The following is a 20,144-nucleotide window of genomic DNA, read 5'->3' on the forward strand; positions in this document are numbered from 1 at the left end:
ATGCGAGTATCTATTGAATTTGATAGTTTTGCAAGTGTGGGAGTGTGTTTCTTTCAAACTGCGTATCTTTTTATCGTTTGCGTATCTTTACTATTCCAATTTGTGTATCTTTTCAATTCTCGTTTGAGTATCTTTCTGATGCGAGTATCTATTGAATTTGAGAGTTTTGCAAGTCTGGGCGTCTGTTTATTCCAAACTGCGTATCTTTCTATCGTTTGCGTATCTTTACTATTCCAATTTGTGTATCTTTTTAATTCTCGTTTTAGTATATTTCTGATGGGAATTTCTATTGAATTTAAGAGTTTTGCAAGTGTGGGAGTGTGTTTCTTTCAAACTGCGTATCTTTCTATCGTTTGCGTATCTTTACTATTCCAATTTGTGTATCTTTTCAATTCTCGTTTGAGAATCTTTCTGATGCGAGTTTCTATTGAATTTGAGAGTGTTGCAAGTGTGGGAGTGTATTTCTTTCACACTACGTATCTTTCTATCGTGTGCGTATGTTTACTATTCCAATTTGTGTATCTTTTCAATTCTCGTTTGAGTATCTTTCTGATGCGAGTTTCTTTAGAATTTGAGAGTTTTTCAAGTGTGGGAGTGTGTTTCTTTCAAACTGCGTATCTTTCTATCGTTTGCGTATCTTTACTATTCCAATTTGTGTATCTTTTCAATTCTCATTTGAGTATCTTTCTGAACGGCTTTCTTATGCGATTTTCTATTAAATTTGAGAGTTTGGCAACTGTGGGAGTATGTTTCTTTCAAACTGTGTATCTTTCTATCGTTTGCGTATCTTTACTATTCCAATTTGTGTATCTTTTCAATTCTCGTTTGAGAATCTTTCTGATGCGATTTTCTATTGAATTTGAGAGTGTTGCAAGTGTGGGAGTGTATTTCTTTCAAACTGCGTATCTTTCTATCGTTTGCGTATCTTTACTATTCCAATTTGTGTATCTTGTGAATTCTCGTTTGAGTATCTTTCTGATGCGAGGTTCAACTGAATTTGAGAGTTTTGCAAGTGTGTGAGTGTGTTTCTTTCAAATTGCGTATTTTTATGTCGTTTGCGTATCTTTACTATACCAATTTGTGTATCTTGTCAATTCTCGTTTGAGTAACTTTCTGATGCGAGTTTCGATTGAATTTGAGAGTTTTGCAAGTGTGGGAGTGTATTTCTTTCAAACTGCGTATCTTTCTATCGTTTGCGTATCTTTACTATTCCAATTTGTGTATCTTTTCAATTCTCGTTTGAGAATCTTTCTGATGCGAGTTTCTATTGAATTTGAGAGTTTTGCAAGTGTGGGAGTGTATTTCTTTCACACTATGTATCTTTCTATCGTTTGCGTATCTTTACTATTCCAATTTGTGTATCTTTTCAATTCTCGTTTGAGTATCTTTCTGAAGCAGTTTCTATTGAATTTGGGAGTTTTGCAAGTGTGGGAGTGTATTTCTTTAACACTGCGTATCTTTCTATCGTGTGCGTATCTTTACTATTCCTATTTGTGTATCTTTTCAATTCTCGTTTGAGTATCTTTCTGATGCGAGTTTCTATTGAATTTGAGAGTTTTGCAAGTGTGGGAGTGTGTTTCTTTCAAACTGCGTATCTTTCTATCGTTTGCGTATCTTTACTATTCCAATTCGTGTATCTTGTCAATTCTCGTTTGAGTATCTTTCTGTTGCGAGGTTTAACTGAATTTGAGAGTTTTGCAAGTGTGGGAGTCTATTTCTTTCAAACTGCGTATCTTTCTATCGTTTTCATATCTTTACTATTCCAATTTGTGTATCTTTTCAATTCTCGTGTGAGTATCTTTCTGATGCGAGTTTCTATTGAATTTGCGAGTTTTTCAAGTGTGGGAGTGTGTTTCTTTCAAACTGCGTATCTTTCTATCATTTGCGTATTTTTACTATTCCAATTTGTGTATCTTTTCAATTCTCATTTGAGTATCTTTCTGATGCGAGTATCTATTGAATTTGAGAGTTTTGCAAGTCTGGGCGTTTATTTCTTCCAAACTGCGTATCTTTCTATCGTTTGCGTATCTTTACTATTCCAATTTGTGTATCTTTTCAATTCTCGTTTGAGAATCTTTCTGATGCGAGTTTCTATTGAATTTGAGAGTGTTGCAAGTGTGGGAGTGTATTTCTTTCACACTACGTATCTTTCTATCGTGTGCGTATGTTTACTATTCCAATTTGTGTATCTTTTCAATTCTCGTTTGAGTATCTTTCTGATGCGAGTTTCTTATGCGAGTTTCTATTGAATTTGATAGTTTTGCAAGTGTGGGAGTGTGTTTCTTTCACACTGTGTATCTTTCTATCGTTTGCGTATCTTTACTATTCCAATTTGTGTATCTTTTCAATTCTCGTTTGAGTATCTTTCTGATGCGAGTTTCTATTGAATTTGAGAGTTTTGCAAGTGTGGGAGTATGTTTCTTTCAAACTGCGTATCTTTCTATCGTTTGCGTATCTTTACTATTCCAATTTGTGTATCTTTTCAATTCTCGTTTGAGTATCTTTCTGATGCGAGTTTCTATTGAATTTGAGAGTTTTGCAACTGTGGGAGTGTGTTTCTTTCAAACTGCGTATCTTTCTATCGTTTGCGTATCTTTACTATTCCAAGTTGTGTATCTTTTCAATTCTCGTTTGAGTATCTTTCTGATGTGAGTTTCTATTGAATTTAATAGTTTTGCAAGTGTGGGAGTGTGTTTCTTTCAAACTGCGTATCTTTCTATCGTTTGCGTATCTTTACTATTCCAATTTGTGTATCTTTTTAATTCTCGTTTGAGTATCTTTCTGAACGGCTTTCTTATGCGAGTATCTATTGAATTTGATAGTTTTGCAAGTGTGGGAGTGTGTTTCTTTTAAAATGCGTATCTTTCTATCGTTTGCGTATCTTTACTATTCCAATTTGTGTATCTTTTCAATTCTCGTTTCATTATCTTTCTGATGCGAGTTTCTATTGAATTTGAGAGTTTTGCAAGTGTGGGAGTGTGTTTCTTGCAAACCGCGTATCTTTCTATCGTTTGCGTATCTTTACTATTCCAATTTGTGTATTTTTCAATTCTCGCTTGAGTATCTTTCTGAACGGCTTTCTGATGCGAGTTTCTATTGAATTTGAGAGTTTTGCAAGTGTGGGACTGTGTTTCTTTCAAACTGCGTATCTTTCTATCGTTAGCTTATTTTTACTATGTCAATTTGTGTATCTTTTCAATTCTCGTTTGAGTATCTCTCTGAACGGCTTTCTTATGCGAGTTTCTATTGAATTTGAGAGTTTTGCTATTGTGGGAGTGTGTTTCTTTAAAACTACGTATCTTTCTATCGTTTGCGTATCTTTACTATTCCAATTTGTGTATCTTTTCAATTCTCGTTTCAGTATCTTTCTGAACGGCTTTCTAATGCGAGTTTCTATTGAATTTGAGAGTTTTCCTAGTGTGGGAGTGTGTTTCTTTCAAACTGCGTATCTTTCTATCTTTTGGGTATCTTTATTATGTCAATTTGTGTATCTTTTCAATTTTCGTTTGAGAATCTTCCTGAACGTCTTTCTTATGCGAGTTTCTATTGAATTTGATAGTTTTGCAAGTGTGGGAGTGTGTTTCTTTCAAAATGCGTATCTTTCTATCGTTTGCGTATCTTTACTATTCCAATTTGTGTATCTTTTCAATTCTCGTTTGAGTATCTTTTTGATGCGAGTTTCTAATGAATTTGAGAGTTTTGCAAGTGTGGGAGTGTGTTTCTTTCAAACTGCGTATCTTTCTTTCGTTTGCGTATCTTTACTATTCCAATTTGTGTATCTTTTCAATTCTCGTTTGAGTATCTTTCTAAACGGCTTTCTTATGCAAGTTTCTATTCAATTTGATAGATTTCCAATTGTGGGAGTGTGTTTCTTTAAAATTACGTATCTTTCTATCGTTTGCGTATCTTTACTATTCCAATTTGTGTATCTTTTCAATTCTCGTTTCAGTATCTTTCTGATGCGAGTTTCTATTGAATTCATATCTCACTCACTTCTTAACCATTTTCCACAAAATTTATATCAAATTAAAGCTTAACACCTCTACTTTTAATCTGGAAAGTTTCAAAACAAATGATGAAATTTTTGTTACAAGTAGAATACGTAGACATTTAAGATGATAACTTGATGATCGGTTTCTGCACTGCTACTGTGTTTGAACTTTTTGGACTCAGTGACTTTGAACTGGACTGTATGACTTATCATATTAGATGTCTTACGAAAAATTCTTGAACATAGACTCCTGACTTGCCTAGTTTGGACGTTATTGAGTTATCTATACGGAAAGTTGACGGACTTTAACACTATTATTTGAGGGACAATTGCTACTTTGGACAAAGATTTTCCTTATTATGGGAGCAATGACTACTAATCCTTTGACTACCAACTAATATTGTCTAATTATTTTTGATTTAAAGTACATTTACTTTATTGCACATTTACTTTCAAGTTTATTAATTTGTTTATTTCATGCATACATTGAGTTATTGATAAATATTTATATCTTTGTGTAAAGTTATATACTTTATTAGTATTTAAATATTCTCTTAATTACTAAACTTTGTGATACTCTATTGACGTTATTGAGTTGGAGATGTGAAGTCCGGTGATTAGTACTACCCTGTGCTTAAGTGAATTACTGGTAAAATTGTTTTGTGTTTTGTTAGTTAGCCTTGGGTTGTAGTCACTATTATACTCATAGGAGAATTGATCTTGAGTATACATACTTTGGTTTTGGTCTCGGTATGTTACGGTTTATCTGTATTTTGGGTAAGCGTGAATCCTAACATGTGACTTTGTGATTAATTACTAATTTTCTTGAAAATTCACACAATTAATTAAATATATTGATGCTGATATCAATGATATGTATATCTATATGCATAAGTAAGAATTCGTGTGATCAAATACACCTGGTTCTTGATACATTTTACATGGTTGTTCATATATGAATTTTTCATTAGCCAAATTATTATAAGAATGTATTATGTACTTACTAGGTCTGTGTTACTCATGATGCTATACAATCTTATTTTCAGGTAATGAGTAGATGATTGGAGAATTGGATGAATCTACTAACTAAAATGATAGCTTTTCTTTAATTACTATTTCAAGATAATAAATGTGAGACTCATATATCTTCGCTAAATTTCAGTATTTCTAAATCCGATGTATTCTAAAATAACTCTAATTTTGTTTCCTAATAAAAGTATTATTCAGACGTATATTTCCATCAATTTTATTGAGGAAATTCTATTGCTTTTAAGGTCACACCTCTAATTCGGAAACCATATTTCCATATAATAGTGGTCTCGGATTTGGGGGCGTGACATATATCTTCAGACATATGAGGCCAAAATGTATCTAATAATTTTTTGGATTACTAACATCATAAAATAAAATAATTGTTGTAAATAACTATCTCATTTGAAATCTAGTTGCAGCAACAGAAAATGTACTAATGCATCGATCCATTTCTTATCATCACTTATCAGACCTAAACCCTGACATGCTTCTTAATATGTTGAATAAATGACATTATTGATAGTTCGAATATCTTGATAACTGCAACATCCTTTTTGAACATTTAACAACATTCTTAGAAAATATATTTCTCAAAAAACATGATTAACATAGGTCAATCATCCTATTGTTCCATAACGTTGTCTTGGTTGGCATAGTTGATTTTTGGCTTTCCAAACAAATTTCATTGGGATTTGAGGATAAGTCAACTAGTGTGCAAATTTGTAATCTTTATTCGCTAAAAACCAAGCAGTTAGAGTTGTAGGCAAAACTGATTGATAGTCTATTAATGATTGACTGAATCTGTTTCTTTAAAAACAATATTGTATGTTGCTTTGATGGTATATGTACTTCTAAATGTTGTACTTCATGATATCTAGAGTGAATTGAAAATTCAAATAATCTCCATGTAGATTCATGTGGAGTTAGATAGCGACAATTGAGATAATTTTAAATTTCATCATGTCTCTCTCCATGTATTAAAACTCGAGCTCTGTCAGAACCTTTAGTAATGTATTTAAAAAAAAGATTGTGAACATACTTCAACATCGATATGTGCTCTATACCTTAACAAAAGCTTTGTATTATAAGGAACAACAAATTCATTTCCAATTTCAATTCCATTTTTTGTTGTAAATTTTGTTTTATCAATACAGCGTCTATATATAGGAGGAGTAATTCCTTTGAATATAATATTCTCACAATATGGCTTAGGAAAATGTTTCGAGCAATGCTTATCAAGCATGCAAGGAGAGCGTAAATTTATAGGTCCACATGGTCCATGCATCATATGCTGATTAACAATATCAAAAAGCTATTTATTTACATTTTTCTCTTGTAATTTTGCAGAAATAATTGAGTCAATATCATTAGGACTATAACACTTTTTCAACCAAAATAATATATGAGCATGTGCTAACAGAGGCAATGACACAACCCTTTCCCGAGGCCGTGCCGCCGCCGTCAGGCGAGCCTAGCCGATGAGGCTATCACTATCGTGACAACTTCATTCCTCTTTTTCCCTCCATGGTCATAGATCGTACATACTAGGTGCTTTCCCGATGAGCTTGATTTCGGAGCCGATCAAGCAACCGAAGGGCACCGGTGTGAATCTCAACTCCGACAAGCTTATGTCTCTTGTTTGGGTAAGCTCAGTCCTCTCTTAGCCTCTTTCCCTCCATTTCCTTGTCGACATGTTGATGTCGATCTCTAACTCCATTCTTTTTCCTCTAGTTTGCTCTGCCGTGAGCCTTCATTGTCGGCAACCTTAGTTCTCAGTCCTAGACGCCTCTAGCGAGCTCATGATCGACCTACCAGAATCGTTGCAGCATTTAAAGCTTAGGGGAGGTCTCGTTTGAGTAGCAATTGCCGTAATTAGAGCAGTGGAGCTTGACAACGATGGGGTGTGTGGGTGTCCTTCCTTGAGGTACAAATCGGCTTCTTTTTTTCTTTGTTTTTGTTTGGTCTAGTGGTGTTCGATTTGTTGTGGTGATGGTTTATGTTCAATTGCATGTTGATTTGGTTGATTGGATTGGAGATTTGGAGGCCGGAAGTGTGATCGGTGATATTAGGATGGAAAAGTTTGTTTTTACCTTTGTACAGTTACCCTATTATTGTTTTACTGCGGGGTGAAATACTAAAATTCCCCTGCCAGAATTACTGATTCACAATTTGACTTTTACAGTTTTACTGTCACCTAAGGTAACTTAGTAAAGAACATAAATTATTTAAGGGCGACGATTAAATGGTTTATATCATGTTAAAAATGTTAGTTCTGATATTCACCCGGTTTGACAATGGACAAACTCCGTAACGTAGTAATGTGTCGGTAATATATTAAATAATTCATCGATACGATTCCGAGTGGCTTTAATATATATATATAATGTATGCTTAGTATCGCTCAATAATTAAAGTTAGACTATTTTCGGATTTACCGAGAATTAATCGATAAATGGTCAACACAGTCAATGTTGGGTCAACCTAATGACTTGGTCAACATAAAGTCAACCTTGAATTTCCTTGCCTACTAGGAATAAATGAATCGAATTGACTTACGATCAAAATAGAATTTGGTGTTAACTCTTGTGATATTTGAATTCAGAGTTGATGTTACGATGTAAAATAAGTTGGCGTTGCAACATCAGCATTTCTCGGAAATTGGGCATCGTTAGGCTTAGGCCTTTAATAGTGAGTTGACATTTATTTTTAAATATATGCATGCATGATTATTAAGTTATTTATTCTTTTATAATTATATTTTGTTTTACGAATATTTATTTGGAAATGAGATTTCCAGGAAAATGTAAATTTATTTTGGTAGTTTTTGTTATCATTTTGACTGGCGGGAACTAGTAACACTTGCATACAGTGGTTTATATATTAAAGAAAAATGGGGAAGTATAACATAAATCGTTTATTTTATTTAATATTCGATTTTTGTTCACTCACTAACATATTTGTTTCAAATACTTTCCCCTGGCCCCTTTGGTTTCAATCACCCAGTTTGGTAAAAAATCCAAAGGAGGTCAAGGGTACCTGAAGCTAAGGCATAGTCAACTAGGCCGCTTCAGCTAAGTAGGTTGTGTTTTGTATTCACTGCTCTGATACTCTGTGCGATAAAATAGATTGATAGAATAATAAGGCTTGATAGGAGCACTTTGTGCTACATTCTTAATATGTTTTTACCTCCATTTCTACTTTGCTTAACCCTTATTGTTGTAATATCGAGTCATTGAGTCACAATAGGAGTCTTCGATGGTTATGGATGTGTTTTTGTGCTTAAACGAGTTAAAAACGAAGAATTGGTCTAGAGTCCTAGCTTGAGTAGGAATCATTATAGGACTAGGAAACCTAGTTGAATTAGGAGTCTTCATCTTTCTACGTTTTGGTCGCATTGGCGATATCTTGAGAGTCATGTTTGCATTAGGAATCCTTGTTAGACTAGGAAACGTACCATTTTGGAAAGTCCTACTTGAACTCAAACTCTTATTACGAAACTTTCCTAAATGAACTTTCATGTTCTAGTAACTTACTTATTCTAGTAAGTTTCCTTTTTGAAATTAGAAACTTTCCTAATCTAGTTGAGCTCATCTATTACATATGTCTTTTTAAGACAACAAATATCTAGATTAAGACATAAGTTTCGAAATAGATTATCTCTTCTTATTAATTTCGGTTTTTATTTTCAGATTTGAAGAGATAATTCAAGGAAGAAAAGAGGAGAAGCCGTGCATGATCTTTGAGGAAATTAAGGAGTCTTGCCGTGCTATCCAATTGAGCTTGTGAAAGAAGTCTTGCCGTGCTATCCAAATCAGCCCATGAGAAGGAGAGTCCAGCCCATGCCGTGTAACCCTACAAGAAATAGGAGATAAGAGCTTCTTCTACAAGGAAAGTAAGGGCAGCCATTCGATCCCATTAAAAAGAAGAAATCCCAGCCGTGCATACATGGATCAGCCCATCCTAAACCCTAGCAACCCCTCCTCTCCTCCTTCCTCTATATATAGCTCGGCCTCCCTTCATATTTGGCATCACCATTCTCTCATAAACACAGCCGAAATTCTGCCAAAATCCATCCAGGAAATTCAAGCCAAAAACCTTCATCTATCACCACAAAACCGTGCTCACCCTCTTGCCTCTCCAAATCCGAATTCATCTTGCTCCATCCTTCAAGGTTTCTAATGTGTGATTCATCCATGGCTTGTAATTTTTATTTAGGTTTTCTGCAATTTTCGATTTCATTGTATGAATTCTTGGATGTGATTTTCAGTTTTATATATGAAGAACATAAATTCAGACTTCTTTGGTTTTATATTTTGATTGTATGAACTCATGAGATTTGTATGTTTGCTGTGTATAATGACTTAGGGCAGTAGGGTTTCGAAATTAATTTAGGTTTTATTTCAATTAATTCCTTGAATTTGTACATCTAAATCAATGCTTGAGGAAGCCAAGGCCATGGTTCTCCTAAGGTTGCGATTTCATTCACCAAAGTGTTCATTGATTGAATATGCGCTTCGTGTTTCAATTATTGATACTTGTTTAGGGTGGTGATAGTTCTAGGAATTTGCATGCTTAATCAAGATGAGTGACGACATGCTTGTGTAACATGTTTCCAATTCGACTTATTGTGCTTATGTGCTACTTTGTTGTTTAACTAGTACGCTTCGTTATGTTGAACTCTTTTTAGCATATGTTTAGGATTGAACGCTTCGTTGATTCTAAATAACTAAGAAGTCTTAACGATTAGATGAACCGCTTCAGACTTTAATTAGAATCGGAATTGAAATAGACTTAGAACTAATCGAAAATACCTGCTGCCTATATGTTGTTCTATACGTGTCATACATGTTTCTTGAGTGGAATTCGTGTTTTGGTTATGTGATGAATGGTTGATCAATTGTATATAAGTAATTTAGGATTTATTTTACGTTGTAGTTTTAGAATCCAAATCAAATCCCCCAATAACATGATAAGTGTTGAGGCCCTTTTGATTCCCCGGACTGAACGATTCCTGCTTATTCTATACTAACGATGGTGTTTTTCAGGGTATTTTATCGACGTTCTAACAAAACGCTCTATCATTTTGGCGCCGTTGCCGGGGAATTGATTAATTCTCAATGCTTTGAAGTGTTAATCTTATGTTATATTGTGAATTGTATAAGTGTATATTGGTTTATATGTTTCTGTGAATAGTAATCGGAAATAGTGTTCCTGTGAACAGTAATTCGATAGAACGAAAAAATTTTGTGTATGTGTAAAGTTGTTATTTGTTATATTGTTGTAGTAGTATGCCTATAGCAAACTTGTTACACATAGTATGCCTCAAGGTAAAATTTTACTTAAGTTTGGGCAAAACTTTGGCTATACTTGTGTGCAAGGTTGATCATGCTTTTTTGTGGAAATGAGGTGTTATATAGAGGAATAAACCCAAGGGAGGCTGGCCACAAAGTCCACAAAGTTGAAACCAAATTGGTTGAGGTTTCCTAGATTTTCTCAATTCGGCAGATCTGATCTTTGTGCCTTGTTGTAGCCATAACTTTTTCTAGAAAATAGATATTGAGCTGATTCCAACGGCATTTCATAGCTTTCCATCCATATATCATGCATTGTCTGAATCATTGTGAGCTATCCAGGAGAGCCCTTCAAAGTTGAATAACCTACACTGCCAGAATTCTGATTTATATAAGGATTGGACATTAATTGCATATCTTCTTCCTCCTTTAATGCTAATTTATTTTGCACAAATTTCTTCATTTGAATTAGGGAGGCACCAAAAATCTTAATTGTTGCATCCTTGTTTGAATTTTGTCTCTTCTTCTCATTTATTTTGCTGCATGTCTTCTTTCACGTTCTTACCTCTTCTTATTTATTTGTTGCATGCCTTCTTTGACATTATTTTCTGCAAGAATTTATGGTGATTTTGATATACATTCATGCCTCTATATATAGGAGAAACAAGGTCCCAACTTTCCCTCACAGCCCTTGATCAAAAGCAAATCAATGGCTGAGATAATTTTGCCGAGCTCACTGGACCTCCGTGTAATGATTCAATCATATCTCCCTGTAGGAATAAGATATTGATTCGATTATAAATCATACAGAAACTAGACTTACACAGCTTTCTATCCATATATGGTACATTTTCTAATTCGATCTGAGTTGTCTAGGGGAGCATGTCAAAGTTGGACTAAGAATCTTGACATCTTTCTGATTCTTGCATGGATTGGGCTTTGAAGTGCATATCTTATTCTCTTTAATAATTCTGATTTATATGCATAAAAATATAATCATATACACCTTGGAATTTCATCTCCAACTTGGTTTTAGAATCCAACTCCCAATAGGAAACCATCAATGCTGCACGACCTCTCCTTATTCCTTGCGCAACTAGGATTGCTTTCCTTCTCCAACATGGATTTGTATTTCCTAATAAGAATAAGTACGTTAGAAACAAAGAAATAGGAAATGATGAATCCTACTCGAACAAGGAATCATATCTCAACAAGGATTCTTTACACTTAGCACGATTTCATCATCAATTCACTCATAATCGATATAAGCTCTACCTAGCCATTTATTTATACAAAAGAAACTAAAACATACTCAATAAGAGGTAACAAAGAGTAAGAATATGGTATAAACATATTAAGAACGTCACACTTTGTGCTCCTATCAGTTGGTAGATGAATTGAGAGCATAAAGGCTCTAGGTGTTAAGGGTGGTTTTGAGTTATAGAAGTGTCATTTTGTGCAGGTATGGTTGGCTACTTTAAACGGAGACTATGTTGAAATTTTTGGTATACTCCTTGAATAGTGGTCTCCGCACGACTTACTCCATATATTAGGGTAATATTTGGGGCGGGTTGTGTCAGTTATTAGAGTATATGTATATAGCAGAAAGAATTGTCTATTAGAATGAGACTAATGATTCGTTGTCCATATTCATATTCAAATATATGTATTGAATGTACCTTGAATCAATTTCATTCATTATTCATTGCCTTTTTGAAAAGACAGAAATTGTTAACAAGTGCTTGTGTATCTCTGGTTTGGTATGAAAACTAAAAGAGGATATCATATATGTTTTCCTATGTTGTTCATTCTGGATAGGAATATGATCAATGCAAGTTTGTAACATTTCTGAATATATGGTCTGATATCTCTCATATATTAGCTAAAACGCCCCGACCCAAAAGTTATTGGTAATTGGACGGTATAGGATTGCATATTTGTAATATTACCTAATCTTTTGGTTTGTCAGATGTTGTATATTGTATCTCGTAGAGTTAACTAGACGTCAGTACAAGGTCGTAGGATTTTAGGGAGCATTGTTCAGACATCATATTAGGTCTTTTATTAGGTGTGTCCATTTTCTTTTATTTCAATTATGTGTGCCCCTAAAGTTTTTAAAATATACTTCACAACCAAATAAATTTTTAAATTTGAGCCTACAAAAATGTCAAAATTAAAATATGAATGAGAGAATGATGACCCATCATTTAGTTTATGACTATTTATGTAGTGCAAAAGCATCTTATAGATATCTATCTCACTATTTTGATAGCATAAGTTTGAAGGAAATTAGAAGATTTGTGACATTTGTCCAAGTTTGATTTAATTTCAAAAGTACATGGCACACATGATTGAAATAAAAAAAAATGGACACCTGATAAATGACCTAAAGTTCAGGGTAGTACACTGAATTTAATCATTATTTATTTTTGATTAATTTTGGGAAGTTGGTATCATCCGAATATTATTCAAAAATAGATTTCCAATCTGCTATTTTGGACTATTCGATGTTTTATACAATTGATCTGCACTATCAGAGGCCATCAGATTTTAGGTATGTATATAAGAAAGATTAGCTGAAGGAGGGACGGGCGGAGATGAGGAGGGACCGACCACGGTCTTGGGTGGTTACATCGGTGAAGTTGCAGTTGCTCCTTCCTCTCTTAGACAGTCGGCCTATTTCTATTTTGACTTATGATTCATCACAAGTTTCAAGGTGAAACTTTGGGTGGGCCGTCTCATTAACAATATAATTAAATGATATTACGTTATTAACAAATAGTTAAGGCGCTTATAAAAATAAGGAAATTTTTTAGTATTAATTCCTAAACTCATGTGGTAAGGTCAAAGTAATAATTAGACTTTGGTGATTGTAATACACAAATTGAAACCAAGTTGTAAGCCGCTAATGTTGAGAATATATTTAATGAACAAATTTTAAAACCATCCGATCAACTTGAAATAATCTCACATGTCCAAATTGATAATTTGACAAATTTAAAGTAGAAGCGAAACGTTTTGTCATTGTTTCTACCACTAATAGTTACTTATAAAAACTAGTTTACCAAAGACTTAGCTAGTTTATCGGTCACTTATTTTTAGAAATAATCATAAATTAACTTTTTAATAAGTTCAGCTGTACCAAACACAGCCACTATCAAGCACCGTTCCGAATACAACAAAGTAAACGTCACGTTAGGCGACAGTCGCACCGGGCGTAAAGTAGCTGTTCCCATGAAATAACAGAAGCATACTTTCATGTTGTTACCGAACGGCTGACGCGAGTCATCCGTGTTGCTTCAACTTTCAAGTTTGCAAGTCCAAAACAGAGACCCGACTTGTGCATGTGAGTAGTGTTCTTTGTTTGAGCAACTCCATGTGATTGGGTTGAACTTGACGCAGACATAGAGAGAGCAGCAAACTCCAAACCAATGGACGGAAGGAAGGTGGGTTTTATTTGTTTAGAAAATCACGACCACATGCACGCAATTTGAACTAAATAAGAATAAAAAATCTGCAATAAACGAAGACCTTCCCCCTTATGTTGAGATGAAAGATCCAATCACATGCATACGCCTGCACTTTTAACATTAAATATTACATTACTCTCAGAGATTGAGATTGACTGGCCTTCACTTTCTTCTTCTTCTTCTTCTTGGACTGAAAGATTTAGTTTCAGTACGTTTTGGTGTTGGAAGAGAGAAATGGAGGGGGTGTTACAGCAACAAAGGTCATTGGCCGAGACACCAAGTTATTCAGTTGCTTCAGTTGTTACAGTTATGGTCTTTGTCTGCCTTATCGTTCAAAGGTCCATCTACAGATTTGGAAAGGTAACCCTGCATATTTCATACCAATGCTGCCTTTGGCTTCTTCTTTGCAGTATCAATATAGGATAGAGTGTAGTTGAGGAAAAGTTAGTAACCCAGTAAGCTACGCCCGCCTAGTTAGTTTATAGCAACAGCTCCGGTTGATTTGATTAAGGAAGACTAGGAGGGATTAGTGTGAATACCATTTATAATGGCCTTCTTCTGTATATAATCTTCAACTTCTTTTTTTTTTTTTGGTGTCCAGTGGCTAAAGAAGAACAGGAAGAAAGCTCTGTTTGCTTCATTGGAGAAGATTAAGGAAGGTGAATTTAACTAACCTGACTAGGCTTGTATGTAATGTTACCGGGTAGTCAGGGACTTACAAGAGATATGCTGCTTTAATCTGGGATTTTTCTTTTTGCTTTGATTGATATTTTTGTGTTTCTGGCAGAGCTCATGCTACTTGGCCTTATATCTTTGATGCTGGCACAATCCGCAAGGTGGATATCTGAGATATGTGTAAACTCTTCTCTTTTCACCAGCAAGTTTTATATATGTTCTGAGAAAGATTACAGCAACTCCAACGAGAAGGCCGAGGTTGAGAGTTCTTTTTTTCCTTCCAATGTGACTGATATCCCAGCAGGACTAATCAATCTTTCTTCCCATCAATGTGGTCAGGTAAAATGCTTTGCAAGTGTGGACTTTATAAGTTTATGTGCATGTGTTTACCTTGCCATTTTTAATGGTGGATTGCAGGGCCATGAACCATTTGTTTCATACGAGGGACTGGAGCAGCTGCACCGGTTCTTATTTATTCTTGGGATCACCCATGTCTTGTATAGTTGTGTGGCAGTTGGTTTGGCCATGAGCAAGGTGCAACCTTTATATCCCTCATCCTCACTGAAGCATTTCCTTGCTCTGTCGATCAATTGCCTCCTGAAATTGTGCACATGTTTACAGATTTACAGTTGGAGGAAATGGGAAAATCAAGCTGTCTTACTGGCTGATGCGAATTTGCAAGGTATGCAGCATAATGAAAACTCAGAACATTTAGTACATTGACCTGGGTGCAATGGTCTAAATATCGCTTATCGGTATCGTATCGGTCGAGGGGTAAAACGATATATCGGAAATATATCGGGGATATATCGATATATATCGGTTTTATCAGATTTGCTTATTTTCAATAAAATTTATAAAATTATACTTCAATATGTACCAAATAAACTAAAAAAAACGGTACTAAGTAAACTAAAGAAAATAAATACTTGATTTTATGACAATTAAAGTACACGAACGACACCTAATAATAAAAATAGGTATTTAAGAATGATTATTTAGGCTTGAAATTCATCATATATATTTAAAATATATATAAATTAAAAATATATATGAAAAAATGAATAAATATATAAGTTTTTTTTCAAAAAAGAGGAAAAAATATTTAAAAATTAAACGAAAATTGAAAAAAAAAATCAAAGTTTGACCGATATTTGACCGTTGACCGATATATTCAACCGATATGGCGATATCGTATTGTTTTCTAAATATCACCGATATATCCGATATTTAGAACCTGCCTGGGTGATAGTAAAACTAATCTCAATTTAGCTTTAATGGTTAAGCAGCGTCCAAGCTGTTTCAGTACTTGCTGCTTCTGAAATCGTGTCCATTTCTAATGATGTTTCTATTGATTCCATAATGAATTACTTACGTTGATACGAATTTCTCCATTGCTGACAATATTTTGCAACATACTAATTGATGTCATGTAAGTGGACCTTGAGAGATTATTTTGAACGAAAAAATGAAGTCTCATGTTGGATTGAATATCTCTGATGGAAATAAAGCATCTTCTGCTGTATACGTATAGACGATGAGCAATAGTCAATTTGTCCACATTATAGATTTGATTCGAAAATATTCTACTGATGTGTCTTCATATGAATCATATCCTATCTTTGAATCTGTGTACATTATATCAGTTAGCCTCCTAAGCTTGGATTTGTTCTGCAGCAAAGAAAAACAAGGTGATGAGACGACAGTCTACATTCATTTTCCAGCACACATCTCATCCATGGAGCAGGCACCGGATTCTTATTTGGATGGTAAAAAGCAATATGTACTATATATTTCATTTTCCTTACCTACTGAAACAAGATAGAAAATAAAAGAAGAATGTTAGACTAATTATTTTGTGCTGAACCCTACTACAGGTACTCTACCATTCCAATTAACTTTACTTAATTTGATTCTTGTCAAGTGCAAAAGATCATCACAGATATATACTGAAGTTTCAGAATGTCTCAAAGCCTTCTGTGCATCTTTGACATTTATTATGGTGGTCATCACTTGAGGGAGAAAAATTGCTATCATTTCATGTTTTTCTAAACCAATAAACCTTGCTTGTTATTCTGTTATGAACCAATAAGCTACGGGTCTTGTATTTCTCTCCTCAAAGTTTTTCTCTTATGGTTATACCATCATCACAAACAACAATTTAATATGAAGAATTTCAAGCTTGTTTTGAACTGAGAATTATTAAACACTTTGGCAGTCAAGCTTTTTTAACTGTGAAGAATTATTATCCGTACCTCCAGTTTTTATCAACTCTGTGTTATGATTGGTTGTCAAATGTTTGCCAAGATTGATTTGTGTGCTAATGCTGCAGCTTTGCTTCCTACGACAATTTAGAAGTTCTGTAAAGAGATCGGATTACTTGGCTCTACGTTTGGGCTTCATCACTGTGGGTATTTAATTATTGATGCCCTTGCTTGTGCATGAATCTATCCTATTATAAAGCTAGAAATTATCCCTACACAGTCACACATGATTTAAGTGCATTGTTGTTGATATTCTCATCAATATTTCTGGACATCTGTAGGAAACTAGGAACCTTGCACCTAAATTTTAGACTTTTAAGAAAGAGGCAACTGAATTTCATGCACTCCATGTCTCTGTGTTGTAGATGGAGTATAATTTTTAAAGTTTAGAAAGAAAAATGCGGAGTTTCATTGTACAGTGTGCCTACTAATTCACTAGAATACTGTGCATTAGTAATACTTGATAAAATTTACTTTTGTGCATACCTAAAATTTGAAAACTTGATAAAGTTGCAGATTTTAACATAAATTAATCCGTGCATTTTGGCTTAAAGTGTAATTGAAAAAATTCTTCTCATGATTTGTGATGGCTATTATTTAACCTTGCTTGTTAATAATATGCAGAAGCACAGACTTCCCCATTCTTATAATTTCCATAAATATATGGTTCGGAGTATGGAAGATGAGTTTCAGGGGATTCTTGGTATCAGGTACGCAGATTTATGTTAAGAAGTATCAAGTATGTTGTTCCATTTTAATTGGCATCGTATTTTGATTTCTTGAGCAAATTAAGTTTGAACGTAGTTTCTTGCTGGAAGACTGCAGTTATATTATATTTCCTACCTTTCACAAAGTAAAAATTATATAGACAAAAGGGATGTCTTCCATAAATGTATTTCTGCATTCTTCCAAAACTGAATAGATGAATTATTGCAGAAATGAAATATATATATATATATATATATATATATATATATATATATATATAAACAATGAACAACCTAATAGTAAGTGGATGATCAAATCCCCGTTTACATCTTATCTAATAACTAGCATCTAAAGCATATGTAGGTTTTCATAGATTTCGTCTTGTTATTCGCAATTTATCTGAGTTAGCTTTTTGTTTTGCAGCTGGCCACTATGGGGTTATGCAATAGTGTGCATTTTCGTAAATGTTCATGGTAACTTCTTTTGTGCTCAGAATGCAAAAAGATACTACTTTTTCCTTCTATTTTTTTTGAAAATCAGGCTGGAACCAGTCAAGCTGGGAGACTAGGACCTCATGCCCGAAATAAACACATTTAATTTGATACATTGGATCTTTATTCTCTAAGTTATGCGTTTTTGCTGCAGGTCTGAATATTTACTTTTGGCTTTCTTTCATCCCTGCCATTGTAAGTTTATATCGATATACTTTTTCTCATTATATCTAATGAAAACCTCTTCACAACAACATTACTTACTGATCATTCTGCTGATGCACCATTTAATTAATTTTCATGTCAAAGCTTGTCATGCTGGTCGGAACAAAGCTCCAGCATGTCGTCTCTTCCTTAGCACTTGAAATAGAACAAACAGGGCCAACTGTTGGGACGCAAGTCAAGCCACGTGACGATTTGTTTTGGTTCGGGAAGCCAGTAATACTTCTGCGGTTGATACAATTCATCATATTTCAGGTGACTTGCATTATCCAGTGTCATATGCTCTTATTTTTCATTCTCAGCTAGATTTTCTTTCAATGTATTGATCCTCTCTATTTTTCATGCACATGCAGAATGCATTTGAGATGGCAACATTTCTCTGGTCCTTGGTAATACACAATATTCATTACACTAAAGGAAAATTCATAAATGTTTCTTATTCGTATGTATGACAAAAATAAAAGAGTATTAACTTAAAAAGTATTAGACTATTACGTACAATACCCTATAGTATTTACTTTACCTCCCTTTAGACAGAGACGTCCATAACAGAAGATTAGTATTAGCTCATTGAGTCATTTGCTTCAATAATAATGGGAACTGGTAGGATTGATGTAAAGAAAGTATGCTTTCCTGGTGTACGTTGCTATAAGAACATCTAAAGCATAGCAGTTTATATAGTAAGGTCGAGCTTTAGGATTTTTACCAGCATTCTGTATGCCTTTTCAGTCATGTAAATGAGTTTGAATTTACATTTAGTCTTGCTCTTTATAAATGCAGTGGGGACTTAAGGAGAGATCATGCTTCATGAAAAACCACATAATGATAGTTATTCGATTGGCTTCCGGGTATGTTTTTTTCTTTTTGTCTACTCTGATACATAAACTTCTGGTAGCATCACTTTTTTCCCTTGCTTATACATATGAATACGACCATGATGCCATAGTTCGGTTTCATTCTGTTAACCATTGTTATAGGTTGCTAAATTTTTTGGACCTTTTCTTTGTCATATAGTGACTGAAAACCGAAACAGGACAATCAATATCGATGTTACATTATTGTTTTCCTGGTTGCAGTGTTATTGTTCAGTTCTGGTGTAGTCACAGCACAGTGCCTCTAAACGTGATTGTTACACAGGTTTGCTTAAATGATTTGACTTAAGTACATTGTCATGAATTCATTGTTGAATAAGAAGAGAAGTGTAAATAGTATCCAATGCAGCGAAAGAACTCTGTGCACAATGAATGAACATGACTGTTCTGGATGTCTAGTTAGAAGGAACCTACGTAGGAATGTGTGTGAAGATTTAAGCATATTTAACTGATTTGAGTAGTTTGATAACAAGCTCAAGTTTAAGCATGTGATGATTTCAGATGGGATCGCAGTGTAAGAAAGCACTGGTCGCGGAGAGTGTGAGAGAATCACTCCACAGTTGGTGCAAGAGAGTAAAGGAGAGGTCTAAACACTCGCTTGCAACAAGATCAGTTTGTTCACTGGACACAACAGTTGACGAGAGGGATGAGATAACAGTTGCCTCGGGCACATTATCTCGAAGCTCTTCGTTAGACTCCCTACATCAAGTAACAGTGGCATCAATGGTGCAGCCTAATGCCGTACTCGAAACTACGAACCCGGCGCAGCATGAATACTCATTCCGGGTGGCAGAGTATTTAGTTGATTCGGTAAGCATGAGTGCACCACAATATCCCAACACCGGCGAAATGGATGACGACGGCATTAATCGAGAAGAAGAGAGATTTGATACTTTGTTAGAGCTGTTTCAGAAAACATAAATTAGCTAATGCACACATCACCGGTGAAGAACATGGTTCAGGCAATGAAGCGGCCGGAACAGACACTCCGTACGTTGTTACTCCATTTAGAGCTGTTTCGGATATAACTTGTTACCGGAACACCAAAAGTCTTAATACACAACGTAAATTGGTCAACGGCTTCATATAGTTTCTGGAATGGAGTTATATATGTCGTAAATTCAAATA

The 20,144-nt window shown here is 34.5% G+C and overlaps 1 protein-coding gene across 1 annotated transcript; it reads left to right on the top strand.

Moving 5' to 3' along the window:
* The first annotated feature begins 14,018 nt into the window (after window positions 1-14,018).
* On the top strand, window positions 14,019-19,989 carry LOC126794528 (MLO-like protein 4). Its single transcript, XM_050521275.1, has 15 exons — window positions 14,019-14,144; window positions 14,386-14,443; window positions 14,572-14,798; window positions 14,877-14,993; window positions 15,081-15,141; window positions 16,137-16,228; window positions 16,792-16,866; window positions 17,348-17,433; window positions 17,855-17,904; window positions 18,077-18,117; window positions 18,232-18,399; window positions 18,498-18,533; window positions 18,925-18,992; window positions 19,221-19,281; window positions 19,518-19,989. Exons 1-15 carry the CDS (start codon window positions 14,019-14,021, stop codon window positions 19,935-19,937), a joined length of 1,686 nt encoding a protein of 561 aa, XP_050377232.1. The 3' UTR covers window positions 19,938-19,989.
* The last annotated feature ends 155 nt before the right edge of the window (window positions 19,990-20,144 follow it).

This window comes from Argentina anserina, chromosome 5 (genome assembly GCF_933775445.1).
Source record: "Argentina anserina chromosome 5, drPotAnse1.1, whole genome shotgun sequence".
Lineage (NCBI taxonomy): Eukaryota > Viridiplantae > Streptophyta > Magnoliopsida > Rosales > Rosaceae > Argentina > Argentina anserina.

What these genes read in the sequence shown, in the direction of transcription:
- LOC126794528 (XM_050521275.1), top strand. Translation starts at nt 14,019, where the DNA reads ATGGAGGGGGTGTTACAGCAACAAAGGTCATTGGCCGAGACACCAAGT. An exon ending in CATTTTCGTAAATGTTCATG is followed by an intron (nt 17,905 to 18,076) that starts GTAACTTCTTTT and finishes TTTTTGCTGCAG; the next exon opens with GTCTGAATATTTACTTTTGG. An exon ending in GTTATTCGATTGGCTTCCGG is followed by an intron (nt 18,993 to 19,220) that starts GTATGTTTTTTT and finishes TCCTGGTTGCAG; the next exon opens with TGTTATTGTTCAGTTCTGGT.